Source organism: Hippopotamus amphibius, chromosome 5 (assembly GCF_030028045.1).
Source record: "Hippopotamus amphibius kiboko isolate mHipAmp2 chromosome 5, mHipAmp2.hap2, whole genome shotgun sequence".
Taxonomy (NCBI): Eukaryota; Metazoa; Chordata; class Mammalia; order Artiodactyla; family Hippopotamidae; genus Hippopotamus; species Hippopotamus amphibius.
In genome coordinates this window covers 9,458,726-9,485,222 of record NC_080190.1, presented here as the reverse complement: position 1 = coordinate 9,485,222, position 26,497 = coordinate 9,458,726, and the positions used below count along the sequence as shown (strand labels likewise).

The 26,497-nt window shown below is 51.8% G+C and overlaps 1 protein-coding gene across 1 annotated transcript in view; it reads right to left on the bottom strand.

Annotated features, from left to right (window-relative positions):
* Window positions 1-26,497, bottom strand: part of LOC130854167 (deleted in malignant brain tumors 1 protein-like) — an 83,620-nt gene that overhangs the window by 6,195 nt on the left and 50,928 nt on the right. The window contains 11 exon segments of the mRNA XM_057736930.1: window positions 1,592-1,909; window positions 1,911-1,967; window positions 3,580-3,599; window positions 4,483-4,806; window positions 5,683-5,737; window positions 6,340-6,369; window positions 7,130-7,428; window positions 10,250-10,279; window positions 11,031-11,072; window positions 11,934-12,060; window positions 12,826-13,169. Of these exon segments, the coding sequence (XP_057592913.1) occupies window positions 1,592-1,909; window positions 1,911-1,967; window positions 3,580-3,599; window positions 4,483-4,806; window positions 5,683-5,737; window positions 6,340-6,369; window positions 7,130-7,428; window positions 10,250-10,279; window positions 11,031-11,072; window positions 11,934-12,060; window positions 12,826-13,169 (1,646 nt within the window).

Below are 26,497 nucleotides of genomic sequence, written 5' to 3'. Positions count from 1 at the left end.
TGGATCCTGCCCCTTGCTGCCTGTGTGGGCTGAGCAAGCCTCCGGCTCAGCTCGCTGCTCTTGGCCGACGCCCTCCACCTCTCTTAGCCTGGCATGGTCTCCTTCCCGGGAGACTCCTTTGCCACCTGCCTTCCATGAGCCATGCCCACACGGGCGTATCTGAGGGGTTGTCCCGAGGCAGAAGCGCACAGGAAAGTAAGGCGGGGGGGTGGAAAGTGAACCTGGAGCCAAGGAGGGTTCCTGAAACCCGGAGCACTGCCGTCCCTAGGACCCAGCATCCCCTGGGCACTGTCCCTGCCACTTCTGCATGCAGATGGGCCCGAATGGATCTCAGGGGTGGCCCGGAGTGAGGGATACAGGGTCTCCTCTCAGTTTTCGTGCCCCATTGACAGAAGGTCAGTGGTGGTCCACCTCCCTTCTCCCCCATAACTCTCCTCACTCAGGATTGCACCAGGGCCTAGGGTGGTGCAACACAGCCCTGGTTCTCTGCAGCGGCAGCGGACCACCTGTGGACACCATCAAGTGTAGGATGGGACAACTCAGGTGTGTCATCGGGAAGGCGGGAGTGTTGGAAACCCCAAGGCTAGCTAAGGAGAGCCAGCTGGGAGAATGAGTGACAGAGCGGACAATGATGTGTCCCCCCACGTCCTGCAAAGTGCAGTGATGCCCCACAATGGTAGAGAACAGGGAGAGTTGGGCAGGGAGTAAAGGGCCATCCCGAGGAAGATCGCCTGAGACTCACCGGGCCAGGCAGTGGACTGGAACGGAGCAACTGTGGAAAGAGAAGGAATGCCAGACACCAAGCCCACGGGACCCCGCTGGGATCCCAGGGGGAGGAAGCTCAGCAGGCACACGTTGCTGCTGCTCTTCTAAGGGCCTCAGCGTGCACACTGTGGGCCCACCACGGACGTCTCAGTCCACAGGGGGCTCCTCGTTCTGTCTCACGTCTTGTGCCTGCCGGCCTGGGCCTCAGGGCTGACTTTCCTAAATCTGACCGTCCCTGCCGTGCCAGGCAGGCCAGCATCCCATACTGCCATGGTCAAGGGGATTAGCTGTGTGCCTAGAGGACCGAGCAGACCCAAAAGAACCGTCGCCTTCCAGCTTCTCTGGGTCCACAGAGGCAGCAAGTCCGAGGGGTCCAGCTCCAGGTCCAAATCCTACGTGTCATCTGACAGGCCCGACCGCAGCTGGAAACAAGGCTGCACCTGCTACGACACACTTGGCCCCGGTTCTGCTCACAGCACACCTGCTGCCCAGACAGTGCATCCCAGCTCCCCAGAGGGGCTACAGTCTAGCACTCAGAAACCAAACCTGGGCCACCTGCAGTCCTAGCCCATGACCTCCCGTCAGCCTCTTCCCTAAAGAACTGTCTTCTTTGGGCTCTGGGCTGCCCTGTGGCATGGAAAACATGGCTTCATGGTACTTTCACTTTGGTTCTTTGTTCTCATGCACCATCTCCACGCCTGGCAGCTGCCTCAAAAGCTTCTACTAATTGCTACCAGAGAGATAAGGGGATGGAACGATGTGAGAAATGTAGGAAATGCGTTGACGGGGATCAGCAGGGAAGAAGGAAGCCACACCCCAGAGACACAACCCTGCTTATGGGAGACCCAACTGAGCACATGACACTGGCGTCCTCACTGTGGCCACAGCTGTGGGAGTTCCAGACACCTTGGGGGCAGCTCCACATGGAGGTCTCGTGCCCTGAGCAGCCCACATCGTCCAGGACAAACAGCCCAGACCTCTGACTCAACTGGACCCCTCCTAGGGCCGATGTGGCCCAGCCACAGCCCAGCTGCCTGCACACCACGTCGGCATCGCTGGTGTCCCAGCTGTCGTCACACACGGTGCCCCACGAGCCTGGGTACAGGACCTCCACCCGGCCCTGACACCTGGCACCTCCATTCACCCAGCCACAGGGCCAAACCCGATTCGGTCCCTAGAGCACAGCACCAGGACACCACCTCCTGTCTCTCTTGAGGTCACAGGCCCAAGGCAGCTGCCACACTCAGGGGACTTCCTGTTGCAGACGTTCCCCTGGGCAGGCAGTCACAGTTATACATGCCCAGGAGTTCATCTCCATCCCAGGGAAAGGAGCAGACATTCCTATTCTCCCTTAGTCTCAGAATGCTCACAGGTAGAGATGCAGCCCATCACTCCAAGAGGAGGCGAGCAGCGAGGTCACCCCGACCCACCCAGCTCACACCCAGGCTCCAGCGCCACAGCTGCAGGACGAAGGCCCAAATCACCTCCTGCTGGTGACTTGTTGGCTCCTGGGTGGTTCTGCCTGGGTACTGGCCCCGCCATCAGAGGTGCGGGGGACAGAGCCACACAGAAGGACAGGGCCAGACTGAAGCACAGCAGGCACGTTTACATGCCAGCCCCGTGCTGGGACAGCCGACCATGGCCTGAGAGACCCGGAGAGGCCCCAGCAGAATTCAGGTATCCAGGGCCTACATTGCCCGCCTGCAGGTGAATCTTCCCTAAGCATCTGGACCACATTCCACGGGACACAGGTCACCAGCCCACGAAGATCGAACCTCGCACCTGGCCTTCAGAGCCTCTTGCCTCCCTCTCAGGGACAAGGATGAGAACGGCCACACCCCCAGCCTCCTCCTGTCCCATCCAAACCTCCAAGCTCTCTGCAACCAGAGAGCAAGCCCCAGGGAGGTGGGCAGGAACATTTACCTGTTGATAGCAGAGCAGGCGAGGATCCGGACTGACTGGAGGCTGGAAGTGGCAACCAAGGGAAAGCTCAGAGTCAGCCAGCACAGCAAGGAAGGCTGGACAAGGCTCGCAGCTGCCTGACGACACCCATCCCACAGCTGGATCCTGCCCCTTGCTGCCTGTGTGTGCTGAGCAAGCCTCCGGCTCAGCTCGCTGCTCTTGGCCGACGCCCTCCACCTCTCTTAGCCTGGCATGGTCTCCTTCCCGGGAGAACTCCTTTGCCACCTCCCTTCCATGAGCCATGCCCACACGGGCACATCTGAGGGATTCTCGCGAGGCAGAAGCGCACAGGAAAGTAAGGCGGTGGGGTGGAGAGTGAACCTGCAGCCAAGGAGGGTTCCTGAAACCCGGAGCACTGTGGTCCCTAGGTCCCAGCATGCCCTGGGCACTGTCCCTGCCACTTCCGCATGCAGATGGGCCCGAATGGATCTCAGGGGTGGTCCGGAGTGAGGGATACAGGGTCTCCTCTCGGTTCTCGTGCCCCATTGACAGAAGGTCAGTGGTGGTCCACCTCCCTTCTCCCCCATAACTCTCCTCACTCAGGATTGGACCAGGGCCTAGGGTGGTACAACACAGCCCTGGTTCTCTGCAGCGGCAGGGGACCACCTGTGGACACCATCAAGTGTAGGATGGGACAACTCAGGTGGGTCAACGGGAAGACGGGAGTGTGGGAAACACCAAGGCTAGCTAAGGAGAGCCAGCTGGGAGACTCAGTGACAGAGGGGACAATGATGTGTCCCCCCAGGTCCTGCAAAGTGCAGTGATGCCCCACAATGGGAGAGAACAGGGAGAGCTGGGCAGGGAGTAAAGGGCCATCCCGAGGAAGATCTCCTGAGACTCACCGGGCCAGGCAGTGGACTGGGTCCCAGCATCTGTGGAAAGAGAAGGAACATCAGACACCAAGCTCACGGGACCCCGCTGGGTTCCCAGCAGGAGGAAGCTCAGCAGGCACACGTTGCTGCTGCTCTTCTAAGGGCCTCAGCGTGCACACTGTGGGCCCACCACGGACGTCTCAGTCCACAGGGGGCTCCTCGTTGTGTATCACGTCTTCCGCCTGCCGGCCTGGACCTCAGGGCTGATTTTCCTGTATGTGATGGTCCCTGCCATGTCTGTGATGGGCCACCACACTACTGCCTTAGCTCCCCGCGGAAGAACAAGGAAGAGCTCCAGCAAGCAGGGTAGGACCCCAAGTGCACCAGCCCATCTGCAGTGACGGTGAGGCTCATTGGGCGCCCCAGAGATTCTGCCTGTGCTCCACCTCCTGCACCAATGTGCTAGCAGGCACGTTACCTCTCCACTCAGCCACCCCTGCCCCACCCCATCCCCCTCCTCCACAGTGTTCACCACACTCACACGTGCACTGTTTACACTGGACCTCTGATGTCCGAGTCGGCTGTGAGTTGGCCCAAATTTCTCAGCCATCAAAGGCACCTTTCCAACCACATTCCCAAAGGTGGCTTTGAGAAGGCAGCCCCCGGGAAAACCAGGTGTGAACTGAGCGGCCATCCTGCTGGGAGGAAGGCTCACGGCTTCTGCCCCCAGGGTGGTGGAGGTTCTGTTTCACTCTCCCCACCATTGCTGCTGCAAGGCCCTTGCCCTCACACGTGACCAAAAGGGAGGGGGCCCAGCTGCCCCGCAGGACTCTGGGAGGCATGGGTACTTGACAGGGGCTGGAGTGGGGCCCCTGCAGTGGGAAGTGCGTTGACCCCAATGAACCCCATCCTAAATGCTTGCCCGGGGATCTGTGAGGCCAACCTGAGCAGATGACACTGGCGTCCTCGTTGTGTCCACAGTTGTGGGAGTTCCAGCCATTGTGGGGGCAGCTCCACAGGTAGGTCTCGTGCCCTGAGCAGCGCACGTCGTCCAAGACAATCGGCCCTGAGCCTTGGCCGAACCGGGCATTTTGCGGGGCTGATATGGCCCAGCCACAGCCCAGCTGCCTGCAGACCACGTTGGCGTCCGAGGTGTCCCAGCTGTCGTCACACACAGTGCCCCAGGAGCCTCGGTACAGGACCTCCACCCGGCCCTGACACCTGTCCCCTCCATTCACCAGCCTCAGGGCCAAACCCGAGTCGGTTCCTGGAAGGAGACAGCAAATGTCACTCGCTTGCGTCTCTTAAAAGAAGACGTCCTAGGGTCTGAGTGAGTTCAGAGTTCTCCCAGGGATACACCTCTGAGTTCTAAGTAATGCTTTCTGTCAAGAGGATTGACAGAAGTCTGGGCATCATTTCCCCGCCTCTGGCTGTGTTCCAGAACCCTTGGCTGGGCGCTGAGCCAGGCACGTTCACTGACGGATGCCCACAACACCAGCAGGTCAGTCGCTGAAGCCAGGCTTGGGCAGCAGCGGGGAGAAGGGAAGCCCACAGCCTGCATCGGCAGTGGCCACTGGGATGGGCTGGGGGCCCCCGCATCAGGGAACCCCCAGAGACAGCTTCCCAGGCCGCACCAAGGAGCCACTTTTGGCTGCTCACCCCTACTCGGGACCCCAGCTCATCAGACCTGAGCTTGTTCTGAAGGCTCACTTTCCACTGAGCTCTTCGCCTGGTTCTGAAATAAACCATAGACTCTTTATCCTGTTGGGATGTAGACTTGAGGCTGGGCCCTTGTCCCCAGGACCGGAATGAAATTGAGAGTGAAGCCCAGACACATAACATGGGAGAGGTACGAAAACTGCCAGGAGACAGATAATCTTACAACCTCTGGGTGCAGCTGTACCTGAAGACAGGACTACCACTAAATGTCTTAGACACGTACGGTATTGGGTCTGCTTCTCGCTTAAGAGAGCATCCCTTGGGATCCTACCACTTGCAAACAAGCCCATCCTGACTAGTACATTCTCTAACTGGCAGGGGAAGGTTCTCCACAGTTCTGGGAAGTAGAGGTGGGACCACGGAGGCTCCACCCAGGGTTTAGACACGGCACGCGGGCCCACTGACTGCACTGTGGACCACTGACTCGCTGGCAGGATCCCCGCGACGCTCACCGTAAGCAGCTGTCGTAAACCACCAATCTGAAGGGGAAACACAGCCAGGTTAGAAAGAAGGTGGATGGAATCAAGGTTGGTCTAGTGCCCTGAAACCAGGATCAGGGAGAGTGGGGTTCAAGAAGCTCCTCTGCCTGGGGGAGAAAGAGGCCTTTGCGGAGAGCTTGGCCTGAGCCAAACCATGCCCTCCAATGTCCACAACATGGCCATGAGGGGGCACGAGCAGCAGGAGCAGTAACCACGCCCTCCTGACAGAGTGCTCCTAGGTCACAGCATCCCCTAGACTCCTCCTGCGGTGCAGGACAGCAAACAGCTCTCTCCTTGCCCCCACATGTAACTCGTTTACATGTGACAATGCTTTCAAGCAAAATTACCCCAGGACAGACCTCCCCTCACCCCAGATGTACTGGGGGAACAGAGCGCAGCCACAGTGTCCTTAAATGGCTGAGGCCGCCCAGAGGCTCCATGAGTAATGGCTCGTCTGGAAACATCTGCTTGCTCGAGAGTGACCAGGGCAGGTACTGAGGCGTGGAAAAGGTCCAAGTCCTTCTCCTGGAGTTGTCGGTTACCATCTGTGGAGCTGAGAGGGGAGGGAGGGACACGTGGAGTCAAGAGGCAGCAGGACTCACCTGGAGTGAGCGTGGACTGGGGCTGGGCAGCTGGGAGAGAAAGAAGGCAGGTCAGACACATGGCACAGAAGGGACACCACAGGGGCAAAAGAGGACGGACGACGCTGAGCAGGTAAGACGCTCAGTCCATGCATGTGCCCTGCCTCGGAGGGGGACCTCGTCCATCCTTAGTCCTCCGAGGATGCTCCTCCTGAGAGCACCAGGCAGACCAGCATCCCTTATTGTCAATCTCAAGCGAATGAGCTGGGTGCCTGGAGGACTGAGTGGACCCAAACCAATGGTAGCCTCCCAGCTTTGCTAGGTCCACTGAGGCATCAAGTCCAAGGGGTCCAGCTCGAGGGCCAAATCCCACGTGTGATCTGTCAGGCCCGACCCCAGGTTAAAACAACATTCTACCTGGCAAGACACACTTAGCCCCTGTTCTGCTCACAACACACCTGCTACCCAGACAGTGCAGCCCAGGTGCCTGGAGGGGCTACAATCTAGGACTCAGAAACCAAAACCTGGGCACCTGCAGTCCTAGCCCATGACCTCCCTTCAGCATATTCCGTACAGAACTCTCCTGTGCGGTGGCATGGAGATAAAGGCTTCATGGCACTTTCAGCTTGGTTCTTTGGTCTAATCCACATTCTCCATGCCTGGCTGCTCGTCAAAAGCTCATACTAATTCCGAGCAGAGAGATAAGGGGATGTAAGGATGGGAGAAGTGTAGTAAATGCTTTGAGAAGGGATGAGAATGGAAGAAGGAAACCACACCCCAGAGACACAACCCTGCTTATGGGAGACCCAACTGAGCACATGACACTGGCGTCCTCGCTGTGGCCACAGTTGTGGGAGTTCCAGACACCTTGGGGGCAGCTCCACACGGAGGTCTCGTGCCCTGAGCAGCCCACATCGTCCAGGACAAACGGCCCTGAGCCCTGACCCAACTGGGCCCCTCCTGGGGCAGATGTGGCCCAGCCACAGCCCAGCTGCCTGCAGACCACGTCGGCATCGATGCTGTCCCAGCTGTCGTCACACACGGTGCCCCACCAGCCTGGGTACAGGACTTCCACCGGGCCCTGACACCTGGCACCTCCATTCACCCAGCCTCAGGGTCAAACCCAAATTGGTCCCTAGAGGGCAGCACCAGGACACCACCTCCTGTCTCTCTTGAGGTCACAGGCCCAAGGCAGCTGCCACACTCAGGGGACTTCCTGATGCGGACGTTCCCTTGGGCAGGCAGTCACAGTTACACATGCCCAGGAGTTCATCTCCATCCCAGGGAAAGGAGCAGACATCCCTTTGCAGCCCAAGTCTCAGAATGCTCACAGGTAGAGATGCAGCCCATCACTCCAAGAGGAGGCGAGCAGCGAGGTCACCCCGACCCACCCAGCTCACACCCAGGCTCCAGCGCCACAGCTGCAGGACGAAGGCTCAGAACATCCCCTGCTGGTTGCTTGTGGGCTCCTGGGTGGTTGTGCCTGGGTTCTGGCCCTGCCATCAGAGGTGCGGGGGACAGAGCCACACAGAAGGACAGGGCCAGACTGAAGCACAGCAGGCACGTTTACATGCCAGCCCCGTGCTGGGACAACCAACCATGGCCTGAGAGACCCAGAGAGGTCCCAGCAGAATTCAGGCATCCAAGGCCTACACTGCCCGCCTGCAGGTGAATCTTTCCTAAGCATCTGGACCACATTCCATGGGACTCAGCTCAAGCGCCCACGAAGATCGACCCTCGCACCTGGCCTTCAGAGCCTCCTGCCTCCCTCTCAGGGACAAGGATGAGAACGGCCACACCCCCAGCCTCCTCCTGTCCCATACAAACCTCCAAGCTCTCTACAACCAGAGAGCAAGCCCCAGGGAGGTGGGCAGGAACATTTACCTGTTGATGTCAGAGCAGGCGAGGATCCGGACTGACTGGAGGCTGGAAGTGGCAACCAAGGGAAAGCTCAGAGTCAGCCAGCACAGCAAGGAAGGCTTGACAAGCCTCGCAGCTGCCTGACGAAACCCATCCCACAGCTGGATCCTGCCCCTTGCTGCCTGTGTGTGCTGAGCAAGCCTCCGGCTCAGCTCGCTGCTCTTGGCCGACTCCCTCCACCTCTCTTAGCCTGGCATGGTCTCCTTCCCGGGAGAACTCCTTTGCCACCTGCCTTCCATGAGCCATGCCCACACGAGCACATCTGAGGGGTTGTCCCGAGGCAGAAGCGCACAGGAAAGTAAGGCGAGGGGTGGAGAGTGAACCTGGAGCCAAGGAGGGTTCCTGAAACCCGGAGCACTGCCGTCCCTAGGACCCAGCATGCCCTGGGCACTGTCCCTGCCACTCCCGTGTGCAGATGGGCCCGAATGGATCTCAGGGGTGGTCCGGAGTGAGGGATACAGGGTCTCCTCTCGGTTCTCGTGCCCCATTGACAGAAGGTCAGTGGTGGTCCACCTCCCTTCTCCCCCATAACTCTCTTCACTCAGGATTGGACCAGGGCCTAGGGTGGTGCAACACAGCCCTGGTTCTCTGCAGCGGCAGGGGACCACCTGTGGACACCATCAAGTGTAGGATGGGACAACTCAGGTGGGTCATCGAGAAGGCGGGAGTGTTGGAAACCCCAAGGCTAGCTAAGGAGAGCCAGCTTGGAGACTCAGTGACAGAGGGGACAATGATGCGTCCCCCCAGGTCCTGCAAAGTGCAGTGATGCCCCACAACGGGAGAGAACAGGGAGGGCTGGGCAGGGAGTAAAGGGCCATCCCGCGGAAGATCTCCTGAGACTCACCGGACCAGGCAGTGGACTGGGTCCCAGCATCTGTGGAAAGAGAAGGAACATCAGACACCAAGCCCACGGGACCCCGCTGGGATCCCAGCGGGAGGAAGCTCAGCAGGCACACGTTGCTGCTGCTCTTCTAAGGGCCTCAGCGTGCACACTGTGGGCCCACCACGGACGTCTCAGTCCACAGGGGGCTCCTCGTTCTGTCTCACGTCTTGTGCCTGCCGGCCTGGGCCTCAGGGCTGACTTTCCTAAATCTGACTGTCCCTGCCGTGCCAGGCAGGCCAGCATCCCATACTGCCATGGTCAAGGGGATTAGCTGTGTGCCTAGAGGACCGAGCAGACCCAAAAGAACTGTCGCCTCCCAGCTTCTTTGGGTCCACAGAGGCAGCAAGTCCGAGGGGTCCAGCTCCAGGTCCAAATCCTACGTGTCATCTGACAGGCCCGACCGCAGCTGGAAACAAGGCTGCACCTGCTACGACACACTTGGCCCCGGTTCTGCTCACAGCACACCTGCTGCCCAGACAGTGCATCCCAGCTCCCCAGAGGGGCTACAGTCTAGCACTCAGAAACCAAACCTGGGCCACCTGCAGTCCTAGCCCATGACCTCCCGTCAGCCTCTTCCCTAAAGAACTGTCTTCTTTGGGCTCTGGGCTGCCCTGTGGCATGGAAAACATGGCTTCATGGTACTTTCACTTTGGTTCTTTGTTCTCATGCACCATCTCCACACCTGGCAGCTGCCTCAAAAGCTTCTACTAATTGCTACCAAAGAGATAAGGGGATGGAACGATGTGAGAAATGTAGGAAATGCGTTGACGGGGATCAGCAGGGAAGAAGGAAGCCACACCCCAGAGACACAACCCTGCTTATGGGAGACCCAACTGAGCACATGACACTGGCGTCCTCACTGTGGCCACAGCTGTGGGAGTTCCAGACACCTTGGGGGCAGCTCCACATGGAGGTCTCGTGCCCTGAGCAGCCCACATCGTCCAGGACAAACAGCCCAGACCTCTGACTCAACTGGACCCCTCCTAGGGCCGATGTGGCCCAGCCACAGCCCAGCTGCCTGCACACCACGTCGGCATCGCTGGTGTCCCAGCTGTCGTCACACACGGTGCCCCACGAGCCTGGGTACAGGACCTCCACCCGGCCCTGACACCTGGCACCTCCATTCACCCAGCCTCAGGGCCAAACCCGATTCGGTCCCTAGAGGGCAGCACCAGGACACCACCTCCTGTCTCTCTTGAGGTCACAGGCCCAAGGCAGCTGCCACACTCAGGGGACTTCCTGATGCGGACGTTCCCCTGGGCAGGCAGTCACAGTTATACATGCCCAGGAGTTCATCTCCATCCCAGGGAAAGGAGCAGACATCCCTTTGCAGCCCAAGTCTCAGAATGCTCACAGGTAGAGATGCAGCCCATCACTCCAAGAGGAGGCGAGCAGCGAGGTCACCCCGACCCACCCAGCTCACACCCAGGCTCCAGCGCCACAGCTGCAGGACGAAGGCCCAGACCATCCCCTGCTGGTCGCTTGTGGGCTCCTGGGTGGTTCTGCCTGGCTTCTGGCCCCGCCACCGGAGGTGCATGGGATAGATCCACACAGAAGGACAGGGTCAGACTGAAGCACAGCAGGCACGTTTACATCCCAGCCCCGTGCTGGGACAGATGACCATGGCCTGAGAGACCCGGAGAGGCCCCAGCAGAATTTAGAGGCATCCAAGGCCTACACGGAGCGCCTGCAGGAGACTCTTTCCGAAGCATCTGGACCACAGCCGACCGGACACAGCTCACCAGCCCACGAAGATCGAACCTCGCACCTGGCCTTCAGAGCCTCTTGCCTCCCTCTCAGGGACAAGGACGAGAATGGCCACACCCCCAGCCTCCTCCTGTCCCATCCAAACCTCCAGGCTCTCTACAACCAGAGAGCAAGCCCCAGGGAGGTGGGCAGGAACACTTACCTGGTGATATCAGAGCAGGCGAGTATTCGGACTGGCTGGAGGCTGGAAGTTGCAACAAAGGGAAAGCTGAGAGTCAGCCAGCACAGCAAGGAAGGCTTGACAAGCCTCGCAGCTGCCTGATGACACCCGTCCCACAGCTGGATCCTGCCCCTTGCTGCCTGTGTGTGCTGAGCAAGCCTCCGGCTCAGCTCGCGGCTCTGGGACAATGGCCCTGCCTGAGGGCGGCCGACTCCCTCCACCTCTCTTAGCCTGGCAGGGTCTCCTTCCCGGCAGAACTCCTTTGCCACCTGCCTTCCATGAGCCATGCCCACACGGGCACATCTGAGGGGTTGTCCCGAAGCAGAAGTGCACAGAAAAGTAAGGCGGGGGGGTGGAGCGTGAACCTGCAGCCAAGGAGGGTTCCTGAAACCCGGAGCACTGCCGTCCCTAGGACCCAGCATGCCCTGGGCACTGTCCCTGCCACTTCCGCATGCAGATGGGCCCGAATGGATCTCAGGGGTGGTCCGGAGTGAGGGATACAGGGTCTCCTCTCGGTTCTCGTGCCGCATCGACAGAAGGTCAGTGGTGGTCCACCTCCCTTCTCCCCCATAACTCTCCTCACTCAGGATTGGACCAGGGCCTAGGGTGGTGCAACACAGCCCTGGTTCTCTGCAGCGGCAGCGGACCACCTGTGGACACCATCAAGTGTAGGATGGGACAACTCAGGTGGGTCAACGGGAAGGCGGGAGTGTTGGAAACCCCAAGGCTAGCTAAGGAGAGCCAGCTTGGAGACTCAGTGACAGAGGGGACAATGATGCGTCCCCCCAGGTCCTGCCAAGTGCAGTGATGCCCAGCAACGGGAGAGAATAGGGATGGCTGGGCAGGGAGTGAGGGCCATCCCGAGGAAGATGGTCTGAGACTCACCGGGCCAGGCAGTGGACTGGGTCCGAGCATCTGTGGAAAGAGAAGGAACATCAGACACCAAGCCCACGGGGCCCCGCTGGGATCCCAGGGGGAGGAAGCTCAGCAGGCACACGTTGCTGCTGCTCTTCTAAGGGCCTCAGCGAGCACACTGTGGGCCCACCACGGACGTCTCAGTCCACAGGGGGCTCCTCGTTGTGTATCACGTCTTCCGCCTGCCGGCCTGGACCTCAGGGCTGACTTTCTTGTATGTGATGGTCCCTGCCATGTCTGTGAGGGGCCACCACACTACTGCCTTAGCTCCCCGCGGAAGAACAGGAAGAGCTCCAGCAAGCAGGGTAGGACCCCAAGTGCACCAGCCCATCTGCAGTGACGGTGAGGCTCATTGGGGTGCCCCAGAGATTCTGCCTGTGCTCCACCTCCTGCACCAATGTGCTAGCAGGCACGTTACCTCTCTACTCAGCCACCCCTGCCCCACCCCATCCCCCTCCTCCACAGTGTTCACCACACTCACACGTGCACTGTTTACACTGGACCTCTGATGTCCGAGTCGGCTGTGAGTTGGCCCAAATTTCTCAGCCATCAAAGGCACCTTTCCAACCACATCCCCAAAGATGGCTTTGAGAAGGCAGCCCCCGGGAAAACCAGGTGTGAACTGAGCGGCCATCCTGCTGGGAGGAAGGCTCACGGCCTCTGCCCCCAGGGGGGTGGAGGTTCTGTTTCACTCTCCCCACCATTGCTGCTGCAAGGCACTTGCCCTCACACGTGACCAAAAGGGAGGGGGCCCAGCTGCCCCGCAGGACTCTGCGAGGCATGGGTACTTGACAGGGGCTGGAGTGGGGCCCCTGCAGTGGGAAGTGTGTTGACCCCAATGAACCTCATCCTAAATGCTTGCCCTGGATCTTTGAGGCCAACCTGAGCAGATGACACTGGCGTCCTCGCTGTGTGCACAGTTGTGGGAGTTCCAACCATTGTGGGGGCAGCTCCACAGGTAGGCCTCTTGCCCTGAGCAGCGCACGTTGTCCAAGACAATCGGCCCTGAGCCCTGGCCAAACCAGGCATTTTGCGGGGCCGATATGGCCCAGCCACAGCCCAGCTGCCTGCAGACCACGTCGGCATCAGTGGTGTCCCAGTAATCATCACACACGGTGCCCCAGGAGCCTTGGTACAGGACCTCCACCCGGCCCTGACACCTGTCCCCTCCATTCACCAGCCTCAGGGCCAAATCCGATTCGGTTCCTGGAAGGAGACAGCAAATGTCACTCTCTTGTGTATCTTGAAGGAAGAGGTCCTGAGCTCTGAGTGAGTTCAGAGTTCTCCCAGGGATACACCTCTGAGTTCTAAGTAATGTTTTCTTTCAAGAGGATTGACTGAAGTCTGGTCATCATTTCCCCGCTTCTGGCTGTGTTCCAGAACCCTTGGCTGTGCGCTGAGCCAGGCACGTTCACTGCCGGATGCCCACAACACCAGCAGTTCAGTCACTGAACCCAGCCTTGGGAGGCAGTGGGGAGAGGGGGCGCCCACAGCCTGCATCGGCAGTGACCACTGGGATGGGCTGGGGCCCCCACATCAGGGAACCGCCAGAGAAAGTTTCCCAGGTCCCAGCAAGGAACCACCTTTGGCTGCTCATCCCTCTTAGGGACCCCACCTCATCAGAGTGAGGTTGGAGATATTTTGCCTCCAGGCTAGGCATTTCCAACTGGCCTCTAGTTTACAGTTCATGAAGCAGAGAAGAACATGAGCTCCAGGCCGGACAGTCATTACCTGCACCCTATTTACATTTCCTGAGGCAGGAGACAAAGCAGCTCCAGGACTACGTATTCATCTCGGACTCCTGTCTGTATTTCTATATCTGCACTTCGATATAAGATACAGCTACAGGAATAGGGGAAAGAACCGAACATCGGACACTTTTATGACAGGGGCAGAGAGGGGCTAAACCTTGTTAAGAGATCAGATGGTGCTGAAACCCGCGAAATTCAAGGTAAACTGCAGGTCTCCCCAAACTGCTGGCTGGGGACTTCTTTTACTCTCTTTCACTGAGCACTTTCTTGCTCTCAACTCTGCTTTGTTCTCTTTCCAAGACCCACAGGGCTTAATCTGGGCCCTCTCAGTGCAGGAGCCCCTAGCACTCCCTCTCTCCCTTCTCTCCCCTCTCTCCCCTCTCCCCCTTTCTCTAGCTCTGCCTAAAGGACAACCCCCCAGCATAACCCCTGCCCAAGCTGTGCATCTTCACCAACCTTGGGAACAGCACATGGGGAAGTCAGAGCTCAGTGCCTGCAGCCCTTGCCAACAAATTGCACCCTTCTACGCGCCACACTGTATTTCCCGGGGTAAAAAACATCACCTCCCCCGGGCCTCACTGCCTTCCAGTGTCTTTCTCCAGAGCAGCCCTCCAGGCGCCTGTGCCACCCCACCAGCACACACTGCCCTGCACTTTGTTCCTGTGATTCTCTTACCTACTGTACTCGGGAAGCAAGATTTCTTTCTTACCTAAGCCTTATGTCCCCTTCAAGTTTACCTTAGATGCCAAACAAACGGGGTGATAGACTTGGGGTTCTGCTATTTCATCTCCCCCCTTACTCTGTGTCCAAAGACCCTCTATGGGAACACTGCCATCTCTCAGCCCTCAGATCTTGACCCCCCGGCACTTTCCACTGTGGCTAACTCCAGCTCCTCCAGGAGATCCCCCTTCACTCAGGCCTTAGCAGCCCATACACTGGCACAGACTACGTATAGGGCTGCCCGCTTCCAAACAGCCTTCACCCTAGGCTTTATAGATGCTCAGTCTCAGGGAATACACTCCAGCATAGGAAGCTTCTAGACAGGGGATCCCTCCTGTGGACACTCCTGGCAACCAGGTCTGCACTGATTCAAAGCCCTCTCCGGCCATGGTGTGTTGGGCGCCTTGCACAAGTCTTTAGTGGGGGCCAGAGACGTCTGGTCAGGATTCGGTGGGAAAATAAAGGACATTTGAAACCCTACCAGGTTTGAAGGGAATTAGGGCCACTCCCCAAACGCTGTCAGGCAAAAGCCTCCTGATAACTGTTTCCAGAACTCCAGATTCCATTCTAGGAGCGCTATTTGGGTCTTGTTACAGGTTACTCAACAGGGGAGAATCCCCTTTCTAAGCCAGATGGGCTGAGAAAAAGGAAAAACCTTGATTCCACTGTAGCAGTGCCTGACCTTTACTTAAGTTTAGGGATTTAAAAAAGTGGCCTGTAAATGGGTCTCTATTAGACTTTTATTGCCACAGGATGGGAAAATGGACTGAGGTTCCCTTTCATCCAGGATTTTCTCCTATAATCAAAAGCCTGAGGAATCAAAAAATCACTCCTAACATTCTAAAGAATCCCCTTCTAACTTCTCCCGACTCTCAGGGTGGGGAACCAAGCTTCCCCCACTCCTACAATTTCCCTTACTCCTTCAGATTCTTCTGATCAAACAAAGACCCCACCTCCGCAGAGGGACAGTCCCTCTGGGACACCATTTTATCAGCCAGTCTGCCCCTGTTACCAGAGCCAATTTGAGTACTATCTTGTTTAACTTTTAGCATGAAACTATGACTACAGAAACAGAAGGATGACTTTAGACAGTGTAGCCACAATGTTCTTTATATTCCAGATAAAATTGGTTAAGATAAAAAAAAGTTTATTTGCAAAACCTGTTCTTTTCGCATATACAATAAGAAACAGCTAGCTTATTCTTTTTCAGAGTTCTGACCCTGAGAGAACAAAAATATGCCTAGGAAAAAGCTTGAAGTTAACTCATCAAGCCCTTGAGATACAATCACAGGCCACTTTTCCTGAGATTTCAGCCTTGGGTTAATTAATATAACTTTAAGCCAAGGGGAAAAAAAAGGGGTAGGGAGGACTAGAGACATTTTAAATCTCAAGCAGAAACTATGAGATCTCCGTCTATCAGCATATGCATGTATGTCTCAGCATGTGTCTTTGACTTTGGATAATATTGCTGAGGTTAATTTGTAAATGAGCTATATTTAACTGGCTTAGAAAAAAAGTAAATGCTTACAAATCAAACAATCCTGAATACAAGAGAAATTAAGCTAAATAAATTTCAGGTTCACATGAACTGGGACATATTCAATACTAGATTAGGAGTGGTATTAATGTTTGTTGATCTAATTAGTATAGACATGTCTTTAAAGCCATCAACATTAAGTATAACACTTTTATTGTGCCTAGGTTTAATATAAGCTATCTGTTACAAATTTGTCAGCAAGGAAAGTAATTCAATGTGAAGAAACTTTTAGGGATAAGAAATGCAAATGAGATGAGAACTTTGGTGAACTTTTAGGGATAAAACAAGATATTAAAATGTTAATTACTGAACATTGGTTTCCTTTTACAGATAAACAAAAGGTTTAAAACGATTAAGAAATGTGTTTGGTACCACCTTGAAATATTTTATCCTATCTGACTGAGTGTTCTAAACCCTTTGGATATTATATGGTAATTGTTTACTAATATAAATATTCTGGAAATAATATGGAGTTCCTAAAATTCTGAAATGTCCTGGTATAACGTTATTAGTCATGGTTATAGATATTGTCTAAAAACATTGTATGTGACAGCAGTAACCAAGTTATATTATCAATTGCTTAGTAATCACGTTTTAAATGTGCCTTTTTAGGTCTTTTGTCATTATACACAGGTATGATTTCACTCTGATGCCTTTACAAAAATACTGCCTCTTCAAGATTTATAGAAAGGACTTTCTAAGACTAAATTAAAATTAATTAGGTAAATAAATTTTGTTATTAACAGTAATCTGGTACCACACTGCAATTTGATTCTCTCCCTCTGTTAACAAAATAGAGTTTTCTTGGAATGCTGCTTTTGATAACCGACTACGTGACCTCCCTTGCCTTTAAGTGATTTATATTGCTTTGAAGATCTTTGTTACTTTGGTTGAGGGAATAGGTAGTATTTCACAATGATCTATGAAGACTATGGCACGTGTACACAAAGTTCATTCTGCTTCTACAAAAGAAACAGCTCATTGTCAGGCTTTTGCCATCCTGATGTCCTTAAAGCATGGCAACAGTCTACTCCTAAATCAGGTAATTTAAAATAGGTAAACAATAGCTGTAAACAGTCAGGGCTATGAGAAATCCAAGACAGCTGTTTGGCTTTTCCTGGCTCCCTGACAGACCTCATTTTTGAAGTTTGATAAGTTATAGCCTTTTCTGGCTGCAGGGCTGATGGCCTCACAATGAAAAATAAGAGTTTAAAATTGTGTTTTCCACGTGGGATATGCCTTCCACACTCTGCAGTGATCAAGGTGCCCACTTCACTGGACAAATCACACAAGCCTTAACAAAACCTCACAAACTTCTTAAAACTCTCACTGTCACTGTCATCCTCAATCATCAGACAAGGTCAACAGAGCTAACGAAAAACTTGGATTCAGAACAAAAGTTAATTACATGGAATTAAGCAAACTGCTGAATATGAGATAATTTTTATGCCTTTTATCTGACATACTGCTGGCTTGTAATCTTTGGTTTTTTAGATATAACAAAGCTCTTCTCCTCTAGCTACTTATGGTTTACAACAATTTGGTACTTTACACCTCTGGGTAAAATTAAAACATTTAATTTTCTCTATACCTGCTCCTTCCTGCGATTTAAAACTCTGAGATTCTCAGCAGCTTTATCAGCTCCTCTATGAGGGAACAATTAAATCATACTAAGGATAATCAGTCTACTTACACTAGATAATTGGGGCAAATGCCTGATAAACAATGCCAATATAAATTTCCCTGAAAGATAAGAATTGGTACAGAACAGACAAAGTCAGATAACCTGGGTATATCCTAGGCTACACCTAATGAAAGTTTGTGACTTAAATTCTTGCTATCAATATCTACCATCTCTGAGCTATTCCTGAATGTGGCCTCAACTAGGAGGAAAGGCAGATTCCAAAGACACATCTCCAAAGGCCAAAAATAACCTGCTCCAAAGTGACAGCTTGGACAGACCCGCTCTCTTGGGGAAACGCATTCTCATGTGACGGTTGGATTATCCTGGTCACCATCTGTGCATAGTGACATGTATGTACACACACACTCCGCATAGTGAATACCAGAGGTTGCTCTAAGATGGATCATTTGACAAAAACTCCTCTTAGGGGCAGACACAGTGGGCGGTGTCCTTAGAGGCTTCTTTGTGGATGAAAGGACCCGATGGTGCTAAAACACCCAGGAGCAGTCTGTGCACAAAGGAGAAAGGTTGGGATTTGCTAGGTTGAGTCAGGAAGAATTTCTCTTCTCCACTGAGGCTATAAATACCCTTTATTTGTCATTTAATCACTGATAAAGGGAATATTTTGGTTACTGCTCAGTTTTCTTTTGATATACATTTACATTTTAATGGCTAGAATATGGGGGCACAGTGGTTAAGAATCCGCCTGCCAATGCAGGAGGCGTGGGTTCGATGCCTGGTCCAGGAAGATCCCACATTCCGTGGAGCAACTAAGCCCATGCACCACAACTACTGAGCCTGTGCTCTAAAGCCTGCGAGCCACAACTACTGAGCCTGTGTGCCACAACTGCTGAAGCCTGGGTGCCTACAGCCTGTGCTCTGCAAGAAGAGAAGCCAACACACTGAGGAGCCAATGCATGGCAACTAAGAGTAGTCCCCACATGTTGCAACTAGAGAAAGCCTGCGTGCAGCAATGAAGACTCTGTACAGCCTTAATTAATTAAGAAAAAGATTAGAATTCCCCCTGAGCCCTGACCAGAGTGGGCTCTGCCCAGGGTCGACACTGAATGGCCACACCCGAGCTGTGGACAAATGACCTCTGTGTCCCGGCCATCCTAGCTGTCATCACACACAGTATCCCAGCAGTCTTGGTACGGGACCTCCACATAGCCCTGACACCTGTCACCTCCATTCCCCAGCCTGAGAGGCCACACTGCGTGGACACAGTGGAAAGCCTTCGCCGTCACCATCTCCTCCTCCCAGGCTTTCACCAGCCAGCACCCCTGCCCTCCCTCCTCTGACCACTGTCCCCTTTCTTTGGCTCATGTCTCTCCTCTCTTGGGACCTTATACATGGCTGCCAACCCTGTGCTGTCTTAGCGCTCTTCTCTTCCCCACCTGGAGGGCCTCATGTACTCTCAGAGCTTTCCAGGAAGAGGACCCCCAAATCCACCTCTCCAGTCCTGATCAGCCCTGACAACCCTAGCCCCGAGCCGTGGACCATTATTTTCAATGGCCTCCGGCATCTCCTGCCCCCACCCCAACCCCATCCCACACTGAACACAGGCTCTTCCCTCCGTGGACCCAGCAGTGCCATCACGTTCCATATCAGCCATGTCGGACATGGGGGCAGAATATCTGATGCCTCCTTCTCCCCACCTCCTGCACCCAGCTCATGACCAAGGTCGTCGTTCTGTTTTACTTCACCGCTGCTTTGCAAGGTTAGATCTTCCTTCTTTTGAACCTAACCTTCTCCAGGGGCCTGTCCATTCATCTCCCTGCCCCTGTCCTGTCTGTCTCTAATCCTTCCACGCCCACAGATTCAACAGCATTCCTGAGGTGCCTACTCTACGCCAGTTGCTGTGCTGAGCTGAGTCGTCTGTCGCCCCCAGACCTTCCTAGGTTTTCTCTTTATAGAAAGTACAGATATGTTCAAGTCACTTTTCTGTTCAAAATGCCTCAGTGGACTCTCCACTCCCATCAGGACCAAGTCCAAGGTGGCATGTGTCTAAGAGTGGAGCTCAGCCTACCTTTTGAGCCTCCTGGGAAGAGCTTAGAGAGCCCGAATCCCACCACAAAGCTGAGCAGCACTGGGGAGTCAGAGGTAGTTACACTAACCTGCTTCACAAGGTTATTGTGAAGACAAAAATCAGAAAAATATATCAAGTGCTTAATATAGTGTTTGCCATGTAGGCAGCATTCAACAAATTATCATTAGCTCCAAAATATTCAAAATAAAGCTATAAAAATTAAAAGTTAAAAATGTAAATAATTTTAGAATTATATTAGAGCTTTACTTCACACCAGAAAGCAAAATAATTTTCAGAACAAAAGAACTAGATTTTTTTAAAACACACAAAAACAGCAAAATAGCAATAAATTTAATATGTATTTGTGTGGAAGAAAATTAAATTTAAAAGGCAGAACTTTCCTGGTGGCACAATGGTTAAGAATCTGCCTGTAAATGCAGGGGACATGGGTTGGATCCCTGGTCCAGGAAGATCCCACATGTCTCGGAGCAACTAACCCCGTTCGCCACAACAACTGAGCCTGTGAACCACAACTACTGAAACCCGCACCTAGAGCCTGTGCTCCACAACAAGAGAAGTCCACAATGAGAGGAACAGCCCAAAATTAAGAATAACCCCTGCTCACTGCAACAGAGAAAACCTGGGCACAGGAACAAAGACCCAACACAGCCAATAAATAAATAAATAAATAAATAAAATTTTTTAAAAAATTAAAAGGCAAACAACAAACTGGTAAAGTATTTCTCATCAATGTAATGAACAAAGTATTAACATCCAAATTAAACAGTTTACGTAAATCAACAAAGCTCATACTGACTTTCAGACTATGTGTCATGAGGTGGATAGACCTAGAGCCTGTCATACAGAGTGAAGTAAGCCAGAAAGAGAGAAACAAATACTGTATGCTAACATATATACATGGAATCTGAAGAAATGGTACTTATGAACCCAGTGACAGGCAAGAGTGGAGATACAGAAGTAGAGAATGGACTTGAGGACACAGGGCTGGGGTGGGGGACGAAGGGAAAGCTGGGGCAAAGTGAGAGAGTAGCATAGACATATTTACACTACCAACTGTAAAATAGATAGCTAGTGGAAAGTTGCTGTATAACAAAAGGAGATCACCTTGATGATGGGAGATGCCTTAGAGGGTCAAGACAGGAAGAGGGGGAGGGAGTGGCAGGAAGGAGGGGATATGAGGATATATGTATAAATACAGCTGATTCACTTTGGTGTACCTCAAAAGCTGGTACAAGAGTATAAAGCAAATATATTCCAATAAAGAGTTTTAAAAAAATGGATGAAGGATATAGACAACTCAAGAAAAAGGAATATAAATGGCTGAAAAACATTCACCTTCACTCTAAGCAGAGACATGCAAATTAAAATAACTGGACACCATTTTTCATCCACAATTCAGCCAAGATTTTTGAATAATAATATTCAGATCAGTGAAGGTGTAGTAAATTGCCACTCTTGTTTTCTTACTGATTAGAGAAAAATTTGGTACATTGCTAGAAAATAATTTATCATTATGTTTTTAAAGTCTTAAAATGATCAATCCTTTGACACAGTAATTCCACTTCTAGAATCTAGCTAAAGGAAATCATAATTTACTTAATGTGGACAAGGATGCAGGAACAAACATGACCTTCACAGTATTATCCATTGTAATTACAAAAAGAACCTGAAAGGGGGTGTAGAAAATAGGGAGAGTTTGGTAAAAGGGTGCAAACTTTCAGTTATACCATGGATAAGGTCTCAGGATCTAATATAAAATAGTTGATAACACTGTATCTATTGTACAATTGGAATTTGCTAATAGAGTAGGATTTAAAAGCTCTCACCAAAATAAAACATAAACATGTGAGGTGATGGACAACGTATACAAATATCAAACCACCCCGAGGTATTCTTTAAGTATCCTGTAAATTTCTTGGTCAATCATACCTCAATGAAGCTGAAATTTTAAAAAAAAGAAAACCTCAAACAACTTCAATCTCCAAAAATTGTGAGTGCATGTTAAAATGTTCAGAATATAAACTAGAGAAAAATTATATATCACTAACATATACACGTAATTTGAAAGAAATACATATCTTAATAAAGGCAACTTCAGGTGATAGGATGTTGGGTGTTTTTACCTTTTCTTTGTGCTTTTCTCTAGTTCTTACATTTTCCACAGTAACTATGCATTAAAAGCTGCAGCTTGAGGCTGAAGGTACAAGATAAGGTGGCAGGTAAGTAGGAGACAGATTCTTTTAGGTTGGGAAGGAATTGGGGTTGCAGGCTAAAGGAAAAGAATAAGGATGAAAAAGAAAAAGAAGATAAGGAAAAAATGAAGCTAAAGATAAAGCAGAGAGGGAAGAAGAGGAGAGAAAGAGATGGAGGGCAGAGGGAGTGGTAGGGAGGAGGGGAATGCTCACGTCTTTAGCAGTTATGACCTTCCTGGCATCGAGCTAAGTGCTCTATCTGTAGTCTCTCGTTTTATCGTCACAATCTCCTTTATGGTAGAATTATTACACAATCTATTTTATACAAGAGAAATCCAAGGCTTAGGGAAGTAATACAACGTGTCAAAGGTCACACAGCTGTGACATAGTGAAAGCGTTGCCAGAAGCTGAGAGCACTGACCCCAGAGCAAGGGTGCTCACAGCTCAGCTGCACTGCTTCCCAAAATTCAAGTGAAAACACTAAGATCCCATTTCAGCTTGTCAGAAAGCGGAACATTCTGAAATAATATTTAGTAATGGTGAGGCCGTGGTCAGTATTGCTCCTGACACGGTGTCTGGCTCCCCATAAACTATACACAAGGGAAGAGAAATAATTCTCAGGACCAGGCACAGGCACAGAGGGTACAGCTCAGGGCACGCACACTCTCTCTCCTGCCCTTCCATTATGGTCAGCCGGAGCTTCTGTGAGGCTCTGGGTGGTGCACAGTGTAAGTGAGCAACACATGGTCCCTGTTCTCCAGGGACTCCCCACATAGCAGAATCCCTACAGGAATCTAGAGATGATCCAACGTAAGAGTTAAGGTGCTATGGGAGAATTAAAGTGGCCAACATAGGATGATACAGCATGTGTGTGTGTGTGTGTCTGTGTGTGTGTGAGTGTGTGTGTGTGTGTGTGTGTGTGTATTGAGAGTACATGTCAGGGATCCTGGATGGGACAGGGTCCAGGGTATTTCAAAATAGCAGCTAGATTTAGCCAGGGGAGGGGAGGGAGGAGGGGAAGAACAAGACATTGCTCCAGGTGGAGGGAACAACATGAGCTCAGTCACCATGGCAAGAGGAGGAGTTACTGTAGGGCAGAGGTGGGCAGCACAGATTGCTTTGTGCTTTGAGACATCCCGCTGCCAGGTATCCCAGAAAACGGGCAGAACAAAGAAATTCACTGGGTGGAAAACAGCAGGGAACAAGTGGGAACTGAAACCCAGGTGGGGGTTGTCGAGCAGGCTGTGGAGAGACAGAGGCTGGAGAGGACGGCCAGGCAGGACCGCAGAGCCCCGGGTGCCAGGCTGCGACGCTCTGGACTTCACCCGGGGCATGGCCTTGGACTTTATCTTCATTCTGTAACATTCCACACCTACGTTGGACTGAGTGACATAACACCGGGGGGAGTTTGCACAGTAAAGACAAGTTGCCAGAAGAGGGCTAGCAAGGAAGCAATTAGATGTCTTTGGGGCCAATTTAAGTGATAACAGAAGTGCCTCCCGCGGTCCAATGTCACTCACATAAGGACATCTCACAGTGCCTAAAAGTCCCTCCATTTGATTTCCTTCTTTTTACAGCGTTAATCATTGCCAAACCCCCGATAAACTGTGAAAAGGGGAAGTACAAGCATTAACACTTTCCTAAGAATTAATTTGTAAGCAGTTAATACTTTATTTTGCAAAGCATTGACCTTGAAGAAATGGAACTAAAGTTGCGTATAAAAAAATTATTTCAGATTAACTTTACAGCTATAGAAAAGTTGCAGAAAATACAGACAGTTCCCATATACTCTGACCCAAATTGCTCTCACACTACATCTCAGCTGACCAAGGTACCTTTGTCAGGATTACCAAACTGACAATGGTTTCTAGTAACTGAACTCTTGGCTTTATTTGGATTTAACCATTTTTCCTTTTTCTAGGATCCAGTCTAAGATACCACCTTGCATTTAGGAAGTTATGTTAGGGAAAGGCCTAGAGGAGTAACAGTGGACAGGGCCCAGGCACCCTCCAGGTAATCAGAGCTCGTATGGGTGACCTCATGTCTACACAACCCTATGAAGTTGGAACACAGCCCCATTTTACCAGTGAATAAACTGAGGTTTGCAGAGGCTCCAGAGCTGATGAATGGCAGAATCACACACATTGCTAGGAGCCACAGGAGTTCCACGGACCCTCCAGCCCAGCACAAACCTGAGCTCACTGACTTTTTCTCTTGTGCAAAGACCAGACCTGAGAAGAGTGTGTGCTGCCTGGGTTCCCCCAGCACAAAGCTCCCCCATGGGGCTCCAGGGCTCCTCAGCTTTCTGCAAGGAGCAGCAGGGGTTCATGGACCAAAGGCGCTCCCCGAATGCCAGCAGCCCTGCTCCAGGTTCACACCCTGGCCCAGCCCGCAACAACAGCTAACCTTGGACAAGACACAGAACCTTTCTGAGCCTCAGTTTCCTCATCTGCAATGTGGATGGCTATGTTGGGGGATGTTAGCAGACACAGCCAAGGGGAGATAGGTACCCTGTCTCACAGAGCACCAGGTACAGAGCAAGCATCTTTAGTGGGTTAATTCTCACGTCTAAAATGCAAATGCAGGTACGAGTGCACGCGTGTGTGTGTGTTCTCACCCGCACATAACACCATGTAAAACCACAAGTTCCCTCAAGTCGTGCATAGAGGCTGCCTTAAGCCCCTGTGTAGATAAGGACTTGGCAATTGGCTCCGTGTCCTTTAGGGGCTGACATGAATCCCCTGTCACATTTCAGAGCCAGTGCAAGTCTGGGGATTAACTTTGCACTGATAAAAGCTGGAGCTAAGAACACTGCCTTCCATTTTCAAATATTCTGATGGAGACACAATCTTCAGACCCCAGACTGTCCAGAGCCAGTACCCTCTGAGGTCCTCCTGACTAGAAGGAAGGTGGGTGTCACCTGTCAGCGTTTTCTTGGTCAGAGAGAGAGAGACACAGAAAGAGAGAGAAAGAGAGAGATAATAGACAAACTGGACAACCATCCTGTTCACTTAGCGCCTCGGTGACATGACATTGAGATTTAAGGCCTCACTGATTTGCCCAGGGCTCTTGCCTGTCCATTTCATCAGTCAACACTCTAAGGGCACAAAGACGTGCTTGAGTAATTAAGCTTCAAAGCATTGATCTAATGCAGTGACAGACACAAACTTAGAATCTTAATTTTCTTATCTGTGCTTAGCTACTTGATCTGATTTTGCTCAGTACACATTAATTATCAAGCCAGACACACCTGCAGACAGAAGTCACATTATGAGTGTCTCCAGGGCAATCTTTTCTGCCCATTTTCATCAGTACACTAAGTGCAGGCTTAATCAGTGATGACAAAGTTTTAGCTCCTCTTAATAAAACACACATTTCCTTAATTTCAAGAATGTTTCTAAGACCAATCAATCATTTTTGAAGTTGAGTGACTCACTGAAGACACTGACAAAATGACTTCATTTTGGTAACAATAACCATTGCTTTTCTCAGCCAGAAACAAAACAGAAAATACTTGCAATTACAATGATTAACAAAGAACTACCCACTGCCCCCACCTCCGGTATAAAACTCCCCTTGAGATGAAAAGTCTAGCACTAAGAAGCAGTTATAATTTACCATGATTTGGATTTACAGCAGTGAAATTAACAAATGTAATAATTAGACATAATACCTGTAGATAGACCTGGACCCAATAAAAGACATATTTCAAGGATGACTGTGGAGATCCCCATTTTGGTGGGTTCTTCTCAATCTGAATAAAAATGTCATGATATTTATACGTTCTTAGCTAAAAGCGGGCGTGTCTTCCAGGGTACTATATTTCTATTGCTGCCATAAAGACACAGGAAGTAAAGGACTTGTCTAACAATCGATGGCTAATCTCTGAGAATAATTTAGGTGTGTTAGATTGATTGGCGTATGAAAAGTCTGGCTATTCCCCAACTGCAAAAGCACTGACATAAGCGAGGCAATTTCCAACTTCCTTCTAGGTGAACCTCTATGTCTCTCAAGGGCTCCCTGAATGTAGGCTTGATTTTCATCTTGGAGACTGTGAATGAATTTGTGGGAAGCCTGCTGCAAGGTTTGGGGCAGAGCAGGATGTGGGCTGCTGAGCAAATACAGCACACAGTGCCAAGGGGAAAAGCATCTCTTGGGGATGATTTGTCCTGGCAGGGCAGTCTCCTGTTGGCCCTGCCCTTGGAGAAATGAGGATGGCATTAGGGCAGACGTGATGGGAGAGAAGATGGGAGAGATATCCATGGATTCCATGGGATTGTATTAGATTTAGCCATCATCTTCTGCCTCTCACACTAATTCCATCAGCCAAGAGCTAAAAACAACTGACCTCAAACTGAGCAACCTCCAACCATTCAAGGCTGTGATTTCTTGTCCTTACTCTTCACATTGTCTGACTCTTGGAGCTTGGCAAACGCATCAAACCTGCCCCAACCTCCTCCAACCTTGCCCATAATCCCTCTCTTATGTAGGTATTACTTTGGGACCCCCAGTGTTTCTTTGTCACCACACTCTGGTTTTACCCCCACAATCTACCAAGAAGATTTCCTGTCGTTTATTTTTTTATCAAAACTCTCTTGCT